This window comes from Mesoplodon densirostris, chromosome 9, assembly GCF_025265405.1.
Source record: "Mesoplodon densirostris isolate mMesDen1 chromosome 9, mMesDen1 primary haplotype, whole genome shotgun sequence".
In the NCBI taxonomy this organism is placed as follows: domain Eukaryota; kingdom Metazoa; phylum Chordata; class Mammalia; order Artiodactyla; family Ziphiidae; genus Mesoplodon; species Mesoplodon densirostris.
In genome coordinates, this window is record NC_082669.1 from 102,522,698 (window position 1) to 102,533,274 (window position 10,577).

Consider the following 10,577-nt stretch of genomic DNA (forward strand, 5'->3'; position numbering starts at 1 on the left):
TGTTCCATTCCATTCTTCCATGGATGCCATTGCCTGGGGGCTCTGTGGAACCATGTGGGTAGAGGAGGGATTGAAGGACTATACCTGGGCAACTCTGACTGTGGGATCAAGCAGCTACACGACAATCAGATTGTCATCACTAAGCATAAGACGTGAAATATTTTGCTAAAAGAGCCTGTTTGGTTCTTTGTGAGAGTCACTTCCAAGTTCCCCTAGCTTGGTATGGGCTCGACCCTAAAGGGGGACTTGGGTATGTGCCATGTCCTGGGGAGTGAGGAGAGGATATCAGTGTTCTGTCAAATTCGTAACAACTCCGTGAGGTAGGCACAGACTTGGCCAGAGCCGGACGGTTGGTAAAGAGCCGGCTGAGATGAAAATCATTATATGACCGGTTTCAAATCTTAGACTCTTTTTAAAAAAACTTTTTTTTTTCTTTTAGGCCGTGCCACATGGCACGCGGGATCTTAGTTCCCCAACCAGGGATCGAACCTGTGCCCCATGCAGTGGAAGAGTGGAATCCTAACCACTGGACTGCCAGGGAATTCCCATTAAATTTTAGACTCTTTTCACTAGACCATGTTGCCGCCACCATTATTCTTTTCTTTCTGAAATCAAAGGGTTGCAAATGGAAGAGTGTAAAAGTCTCTTCATGCCCTGATGTTCTGAACTTCACTCCATAGAGGTCAGCAGAAGGAGAAGCGGTTGGGATCTTTTCCGTGCCCCAGTTAAGCAAAACCATGCCTCTCACCCAAAAGGAGCAGGGAGAAGTTCTGGCCGGGTGTTTCCTGCTACTCTTAGATACAACTGTCTTCCTGGCCTTTAGATGAGGAAGCTGACTTGCTTTTTTCTCTGGAGTCTTCCTACCACCTTCAGGTCTCTACATTTGCCTCAAGCTTGCCTTAACAAAACTGGCTATTTTTAGTACTGAAATGGGACTGTTTGGGGAACTGAAAGTGACTGTAAACTTTTATATTTTCTATGGGAACCAGGACATTATGCTACATGCTATGGATTTAGTCCAAGAATACCCCACAGTTCGTTTTTTAAAAAAATACATTTATGTATGTATGTATGTATGTATGTATGTATGTATGTATGTATGTATGTATGGCTGTGTTGGGTCTTCGTTGTTGCGCATGGGCTTTCTCTAGTTGGGGCGAGCTGGGGCTACTCTTCGTTGTGGTGCATGGGCTTCTCATTGCGGTGGCTTCTCTTGTTGCAGAGCACGGGCTCTAGGCGCACGGGCTTCTGTACTTGTGGCACACGGGCTCAGTAGTTGTGGCTCGCAGGCTCTAGAGCGCAGGCTCAGTATTTGTGGCACACGGGCTTAGTTGCTCCGTGGCATGTGGGATCTTCCTGGACCAGGGCTCAAATCCATGTCCCCCGCATTGGCAGGCGGATTCTTTTTTTGTTTTTGTTTTTGTTTTTTTGCGGTACGCGGGCCTCTCACCATTGTGGCTTCTCCCGTTGCGGAGCACAGGCTCCAGATGCGCAGACTCGGTGGCCATGGCTCACGGGCCCAGCTGCTCCACGGCATGTGGGATCTTCCTGGACCGGGGCACGCACCCGTGTCCCCTGCATCGGCAGGCGGACTCTCAACCACTGCGCCACCAGGAAAGCCCGGCAGGCGGATTCTTAACCACTGCGCCACCAGGGAAGCCCCACAGTTCGGTTTTGAGGGTGTGGGGGTGAGCAGGAACAAAGTTATTTTTCTGCTTATACCCTGAGAATTCAGGATGTTCAGTGAGCCAGTTCCTCTTAGTTCCCAGAACACAATAGGTTTGAGATCTGCTGGTCTGGAGCCTGGGAATCTCATCCTGGCTCTGACCTTTTCCCAAGACTTTCAAGCCTTTTAAAAGTCTCAGATGGATTCTATGTAGCAGAGGTGTTTTTATCTACTTAGCAGATCATGATGTTGCTGGAAGAAGCAAAGCCTGGTGGTTAAGAGTATAGGCGCCTAACCCTGATTGCCAGCGTCAGAATCTTGGCTCCCTACCCTGTGCATTTATGACATTGGACAGGTTAAAGTCTCTTTTGCCTCAGTTTCTTCAAATGTAAAATGGGGAGAATGATAATATCTGTCTCATGTGGCTCTTGTGAGGATTAAATGAGAGAATCCATGCAAAGCCCTTAGCACAGTGTCTAGTCTATGATGAACCCTCAACCAACGTTAGATATTTTTATGTTTAAAATACTTTCAACACTTTAGAAGAAAGGTGCTAGTCAAACCTATGCTACAAATAGAAACTATTCCCCCACCACCCCCCATACATTTACTTCCATCCTGTTGAGGCTTGTAAACTCAACATTTTCTTTTCTCTTTTGCAAAATACAAGCTGTTCCAACAGTTCTCTGCATCAGATCCAGAGTGTCTTATGCCGTCCTTGGGATTTTGTGAGAGATGTTTTGGAAGTACCTTTTAAGAAACTACACTGGTTGGAACTGATGCTCAAGCTTTGCTATAAGTGTAGAAAACTTCCGAGCTCCTGTCCTGTGGAGCTGGAGAGGGCAGCTGGAGGCGATCCAAAGGAGAGGATAGCTTCCAGCCCAAGAAGCCTTCTTCTGACCAAGAGGGGTGGGCACGGGGAAGATGAAGCCTGAAGGGAGGTCAAAGAGGAAAGTGAGTGCGGGGGCTGGGAATGATTATCCAAGAGCAGAAGCTATTCACAGAGGCGACAAGAGCCCTTTCCATCTTGCCTCTGTTCAGGTTTAATAGTGGACTTACCGCCAACGTCCTGAAGAAAGGGTGAGAGAGTGAGGAGTGCTGCCCCAGAAGCTGCCTTACAGACTTCCATCCTCTCGTCTCTCCAGGCCCAGTGCAAAAAAGATTCAAAGAAATTCCTTTGGCTCCCAGAAGAAAAACAACTCTCCAGCTCTCATCTTGCGAGATGGGAATTCCTCTTATCCTTACCCTGAAAAAGGAAAAGAACCTTACCTTTATATCATGCTTAATTACTTTCAGGCAGTTTCATAGACATGATCTCATCTGAGGAAGGAGAAAATTGAGGCCATTAGGCTACACTAAGTTTGTCTGTTATCAAGGATTTCCTAAGTCTGACTCCAAGGTGTATATTAGGTTGGCTCTTTTAAGAATTCTAGGGCCTCCCTGGTGGCGCAAGTGGTTGAGAGTCCGCCTGCCGATGCAGGGGATACGGGTTCGTGCCCCGGTCTGGGAGGATCCCATATGCCGCGGAGCGGCTGGGCCCGTGAGCCATGGCCGCTGAGCCTGCGCGTCCGGAGCCTGCGCGTCCGGAGCCTGTGCTCCGCAACGGGGGAGGCCACAACAGTGAGAGGCCCGCATACCGCAAAAAAAAAAAAAAAAAAAGAATTCTAGTGGGAGAATACTGTAATCATGATTAATATCACCACTATCAAACATATATTTAAAATCCTACTCTACTAGTTTGAATAGCATTAACATCACTGGAATGGCTTTAAAGGAATTTTTTCATGTGCCTGTTAAGTGGGCCTTAGTTTAGATGTGGGCAGCTATCTCATACATAGGGAAATTTCATTAAAGATTTAATAAGCATCTTCCATTCTCACGTCACCTTTCTTCATCTCTTCTGGATGACCGTATTCTAGTTCCCTCCCTCTGCCCTCTTCTAACCAGCTTGTCCCTTGAGCTGCCTCAGGTGGGGAAGTACTCACTGACTGGGAACTGCTAACTCTTAGCAATCTAGCCATCACCTCCCCAGCTGGAACTTGCCACTTCAAGGAAAAGCACCTTGTAATCAGAGTAATTGGAATTTCCATATCAGAAAGATGTTTATATGCTCGAGTTTGAGGCATGGGAGATGTAGCAGTAAGTAATGCATGAGCTCTCCGAGGAGGTGGGTAAAGATGGAATCTGGAGCCCAAGGAGAAGGATTATATTTATTCCTCACACACACTGTCTCAGGTATCATTTGTAGAGTTTGTGTTTGTATTAATCACGTTTTTATATTTTTCATACTTTATGATGTTTTGACATCTTAGGGGCCTTGCTGCTAGGGGATAGGCTACCCCTCCCAGAGCTGGCTAATTTCTAGACATTGCAGACCAACTTCCTTTTGATTACAATTTTCATATGCAAACCAACCAACCCAAAGCCCACATCCCAATCACCTTTATTTAACTCTCAGGCACCCAGCCACCATCTTCCCTGCTGTTATCACCTCAGGGCCAAGTCAACTAGACTGGACAGCTAGAGACCAGTCCTATGGCCCAGAGCCTGCCAAAATTATTCAAACTATCCAAGCCTAAGTTTCCTCCAGCTTTCCTACACTGCCTCATCCATTCCTTCCTCAGAAACCACAATAGTGGCTGAGGGTCATGCTCTCTCCTCTCTCCTTCTGCCTCCTGACTGACCTGGTGCTTCCCCACGGGCCCTGCGTGGTGTGGCCTGCCCCCTTCCCTTGCTATAAACTCTTCTTTCAAAGGCAGTTGTCTCTGTGTCTGCCACCTTACCATACCAGAGTAAAACAAATCCCAGGTACATATCTTAAAAAGGTGTTAGTGGGGGCTTCCCTGGTGGCGCAGTGGTTGAGAGTCCGCCTGCCGATGCAGGGGACACGGGTTCGTGCCCCGGTCCGGGAAGATGCCACATGCCGCAAAGCGCCTGGGCCTGTGAGCCATGGCCACTGAGCCTGCGCGTCCGGAGCCTGTGCTCCGCAATGGGAGAGGCCACAACAGTGAGAGGCCTGCGTACCACAAAAAAAAAAAAAAAAGGTGTTAATGATTTCAAATGAAAGCCAATGTTACTTTCTACTCCGGCAGGTGATTAAACACAATTTGAGTTGGTTGGTTCTACATGTTTCTTCAGTATTGGCTGGAGTCAGGCAGTCAGTCCTTGCATGATCTCTGGCTAGACAGCCTTTCTGGAAGTGGGCTGTGTAGTTTGGCTGCCAGGCCTTTACATATGCTTTGCTGAGGTTTGTACGAGTGAGCCTGGTGCTCTTTGGGCCAAATTAGACATCTCTAAAGTTGTCTCTGGCTCCAGCATCATATTATTTAGAAATGGGAGTATCATTTGGCACTGTTGATCACTCCATCCTTGAAATTGTCTTTCCTTGGTTTCCATGACATCATGCTCTCTTGGATTTTCTTCTACTTTTTGATTTTGCTCTTTTTAAAAAACTCCTCTGTGCGTTCCTTTCCCTCTGCCTAGCCTTTATTTTTTTTGAATACATTTATTGAATAAATAATGCATATATGTGTTTGAGGAAAGTATTCAAAAAAGTAAAAGTTTGTTCCACCTCTGTCACCCAGTTCCACAGAGTCTTAATTTGATTACAAATGTGTGTGTGTGTGTGAGGGTGTAAAACTATAGGACATACACAAGCACACACATGTGCTCATACACACATGGTATTCTGTGTGTTTTTATATGTAAATGCTATCATACCGTAACATTTATTTATTCAGTCATTCATTAACAATTTACTGCAATTTACTAATGAGCAGCTATTACATGCCAGACACTGTTTAGGCCCCGGGAAGACCATGTGAGTAAAGTAGACAATTTTCATAGAGTTTATATTCTGATGGGAGGAAGAGACAATTTAAAAGAAAGTCAGTTAAAAGAAAGTCAGAGAATTTTCAGTAATGAGAGATGATTAGAATTTAAAGCATGCTAATGTGAGAGAGGACAGACAGGTGACATTATGTAGGGTGACCAACGAGGGCCTCTATGAGAAGCCAATATCTGAGCCAAGACAGCATCTGAATGATGAAGAGCAGCATTTCAGGAGTGGAAATAATAAGGAAAAGGCCAGAATCAAAGATGTGCCAGAATCAAGGATGACTCCTTAGTACATACTTTCATGTACCTTGCTTTTTCGTTTAATAGCATATATGAGAGATGGTTCCAGGTCTATAACAGAACTGCTTCATTCTCTTTAGCAATTGCATAAGATTCCATTATAGGGATAAAACCATAATTTATTTCATCAGTCACATACTGCTATTTAAAAAATATTTAGTCTTTTGCTGATGCAAGTAATGCTGAGATAAATATTTTTGAATGTACATGTTTGTCCACAAAGCAAATACATTGGCAAGGTCAAACTCTCAAAGTAGAGTTATTGGAACAAATGATATATTCTTTAATTCTGACTTTAATTGATGTACACAGTTGGCCTCCATAGAATTGAACAAATATATTTTACCACCAACTATGTATGAGGGAGTCTGTTGTAAATATTCTCCAAACCCTGTGTTCACATTTTTGAGCAGGAAGTGCTCTAAATAGCATTTTCTAATTTTATTTTGCATCTCTCTTATGAGTGAGGTTGAAACTCTTTTCCTGTTTAAAAGCCATCTGCATTTCCTTTTCTGTGAACTGTCTATTCATATCCTTTGCCCATTTTTCTTTGTGATTATTAGTCTTTTTCTCATTGATTGGCAAAAGTTACTTATGTATTAATGAAATGAACCTCTTACATACATTAGATATGATCTTCCCAGTTTGTCTTTTCATTTTGTTTAGGGTAGTGTCCCAGGAATGAAGTTTTTACTTTATTAATATAGTTAATAAATTATGCATTTTGTGTCATACTTAGACAGTCATCCATCCTTCATTGTTGGTCTTCCTCAGAGTCCTATCTTGGAACTGCTCTGTTCTTCCTCTGCTCACTCTCCCTGGATCATCTCAGCCGTGTCAATTGCCATTGATGTGTTTATGATTTCTAAATATGTTTCTCCTGACACATACCCAACTGCCAACTGTACATCTCCACAGCCCAGGTCAGCATAATCAATACTGAACTCATCATTTCAACTTTGTCCTGTATTCATACTGGTTACTCTTCCTGTGTACTCCATCTCAGTGAGCCCAATGTGTCATCTTTTCCAAATCAGATAATCTATATCATCAATGAATCCTTTTTTCCTTTTATCCCTAAGCATTCAATCTGCACTAAATTCTATTATATCTACCTTCTAAATATTTCTCCAGTCTGTCCATTTCTCTCCATTTCCATTACCACTTACCTAAAATGGGCCAACATCATCTCTAACCTGTGTTTCTACACTAGCTTCCTAATAAATATACTTTCTGTCATGTCCTTCTTCAATTCTTTCTCTACACAGTAGTCAAAATGTTCAAACTGGATCATATCACTCCCCTGCTTAAATATCTTCAATGTCTTCTCTTTTTTCTTCTTCTCCTTCTCCTTCTCTTCCTCCTGCTTTTTTCTCCTTTCCCTCCTCTTTATTCTCATTCTTCTTTAGGGTAAAATCCAAACTCTTTAACATGGCCTACAAGGCTTACATGATCTGGCCTGCATTTGTACCTCTAGCATAACCTCTTAATACTACCAACACACAGCACCCCACTTTCCAACATCACCATCAATAAGAATCAGTCCTCTTGACAAGTCCTTGGAATGTATCATGGCCTCTTACCTTGGGGCATTTGCACATGCTCTTCCCTTTGCCTGGACTCTCCTTTCTCAGCTGTCTTTGTCTGGCTCTAGCTATCACAACGTGCCCTTAGATCTTACACATTACTTCTTCCATAACCTCCTGATGCTCCCACCACCCCAAGACCAGGCACAATGCTTCTAACAGGATCTTGTCACACCATAGTACTCATCACTTAGTAATGCAGTGCCTGTTTATTTGCCTGAATCCCCTAGCAGATTTCAAACTCCACATGGGCCTCACCTTCATCGCTCCAATAATTTGGAGTGCCATGTTAGGTATATAGTGTCATTTGATCAGAGTTGAATCCTTAACTCTCTAGTCGCTGGCATGGAACCATCACTCAATAAACATTTATTTGTTGCACATATGGATGAAGGAATAAATTTTAGAATTTTCCTAATGTAGCCTAAGTTTTGTGCCAATTTGTTCGCTTTACTATAGGATATATTGATGTAGTAACATTGTATAGAAATAGTCACATCAAGGGAATTTCTCTAGTCAGTTTTACAAGGCAAAATGTTTAGTAATTCTTCCTTTTAATGTCTCTTCACTTTATCTTTGATGGTAATATTTCCACCAAGCTACCAAGGTAGATGAAAGCACATCAGTGCACTCCTACTCTCGTACTACATGGTAGAATTCCCTTCCACTTCACTCCAGATCTTTCAGGAGACATCTTTCAGGTATTTATCCTGGGGAGAGAGGGGAAGAAGTCTCTCTGATTCACTGAGGCACTCCAATATTATTTGTGTTAAATAGTACTTTTTATATATAAGAGTAATATCCACTGAAAATGATTATGAGAAATTTGGAAAATATATAATCAATAAAATATAAATCACCTATAATCTTATCACATAGAGAGCAATTATTAACTTTCTGGTGGGTGATATCACTTCCTTGTCTCAGTAGCTGTAATCTCAAATCTGTCCCTCCTCTTGAATCTCTCCCCTGAGCTCTAGACTGGTGTATTTGCTTCCTCAGTCACTATCTTCACTGGCTTGTCCTGGCAGCATCTCAACTCCACACGTTCTAAGCAGAAGTCCCCATCCTCCTCCTCTCCTCACTTGCACCTGCTCCTGTGTCCTTTTCAGCGATTGTACCACCATCCACCTGGTGACCTAGGTTAGAAATGATCCTTAGCTTCTCTTTCTTCCTCGCCCTCATATCCAATCAAGATTCTGTAGTTTCCTCCTCCTGCATATCTCTTTATTCTTTCCATGTCCCTTAATCAGCGGTGTCAACACTCTGGTCCAGACTCCATCACCTCTCTCCTGTAATATGGCAACAGCTTCCATGGGTCCCCATGCCTCCAGTCCATTCGCCACACTGTGGCCAGAGTGACCACACAAGGAGGGGCAAGCTATCGTATCACTCCATGAACTCAAATCCTTCAGCCCTTTACAAAGACCTTCCCGAAATGCCCCAGCCCCTGTTTAACCAGTTCCATTTAGAGCATTCTTCACTCTCGTCTTCACTTGGCTGACCTCTACCCATCCTACAGTTCTCCACTGAGCCATCTTTGCCCCCCAAGAAGTTTCCCCTGACTCCTCTCTCCCCTGGAAAAGTCTAGCATGAGCCCCTCCATCCATCTCCTGTTTTCTCCTCACATCTGTCCTCTCTCCCTGTGAGCTCCCTGGGGCATGAGTTGTGCCTTCTTTGTCACTACAAGCCTGCTACCTTGCCCAAGCCCAGCACATGGGAAGAACTCTACAGGTACTGATGGATCCCCTCAAATCAGGTCTAGGGTTCTATTCCACACAGAACTGGCGGAGGATGGGAAAACTGCTGGGAGACTCTCCTTAGGGGGACGCTTTTCCAGGTTCTCTTTTCTGAATCCGGTTCTTGAGCTCTCCCGGTGGCGTCCTCAATGCAGACACCTGCTGATCAGGGGGAACTTGAGGGAGCAGAACCGCCCCCTCTGGCCTGGTCCCTGCCGGCTGTCATGGCTCACACGGACCCTGCCCTGGGGCCCAGCACCCTGCGGAGGGCGGCGGTGATTTTGCGGTTGCGCAGGCTGTAGATGAGCGGGTAGAGCAGCGGCGTGACGTTGGTGTAGACCAGCGCCAGCGTGCGATCCTGCCGTGGGGACTAGCTGGCCTCGGGCCGCACGTACGTGAAGGTGGAGCAGCCATAGGGGAGGAAGGTGACGGCCAGGTGCGAGGCGCAGGTGGAGGCGGCCTTGCGCCTGCCGCGTGGGGAGCGCAGGCGGCTCAGGGCGGCGGCGATGGCGCCATGGAAGGCCAGGATGAGCACCGAGGGCCGCAGCAGCAGCACCAGGTTGGCGCCCAGCAGACGCAGCTCCTCCGCGTAGCTCTGCGTGCAGGCCAGGTGCAGCAGCGCTGTGATGTCGCCGAAGAAATGCACTAGCAGGTGGGAGCCGCAGAAAGGCAGGTTGAAGACGGCCACCGTGAGCCCCACGGACACCGCCAGTCCCCCGAGGCAGGAGCAGGCCAGGGCCAGCCGCGTGCACAGCCCAGGTGTCGCCACAGCCGCGTAGCGCAGCGGGTGGCAGATGGCCACGTAGCGGTCACAGGCCACAGCGGCCAGCAGGAAGCACTCGGCCCCGCCCAGAGCCACGAACATCTGCATCTGAACGGCGCAGCCCAGGAAGGAGATGGGACTGCCTCGGCCGCGGCCTGGCGAGGCCAGGTGGGCCAGGGAGCGGGGCACCACCGCCAGCATGTAGCAGAGCTCGATGGCTGACAGCTGGCACAGGAAGAGTAGCATGGGCGGCCGGCTGGGCACTGAGGCCGCGGCCACCAGGATGAGCAGGTTCCCACTCAGGGTAGCCAGGTGCACGGCCAGCAGCAGCAGGAAGAGCACGGGCCCCAGGTGAGGAGACTCCGCGAAGCCCTGCGGGAGAAAGCCGCAGGGCATGGTGGCATTGCGGGCGCTGTCTGTGCACTGGCTGCCCAGGGGTACCTGTGGGAAAGAAATGCGGGAAGGGAGAGGTTGTGGGCTGCACTCCTCGGGCGCTGCTGGTGAAGAAAGGGCTGGTGGAATTTAGAGGGTAGGACGGAGTAGGGCTGCAGAGAGGGAGGTGGCTTGATGGGTCCATTCCCATCCCCCCTCCCCATGAGGGATAACTTGTTCTAAACAGTGGTCCGGTTTTTCCTGCCTCTGGGCTAGAATTCTTACAGGTGCTTTCTCAACATGCTGCTTCCAAG

At 46.8% G+C, this 10,577-nt stretch overlaps 1 protein-coding gene across 1 annotated transcript; it reads right to left on the reverse strand.

The window, feature by feature from the left end:
• Positions 1-9,357: 9,357 nt before the first annotated feature.
• On the reverse strand, positions 9,358-10,290 carry LOC132496482 (olfactory receptor 10AC1-like). Its single transcript, XM_060108885.1, is given in 1 exon segment — positions 9,358-10,290. A coding segment is annotated over 1 exon segment (930 nt). The 5' UTR covers positions 10,288-10,290.
• Positions 10,291-10,577: the final 287 nt, after the last annotated feature.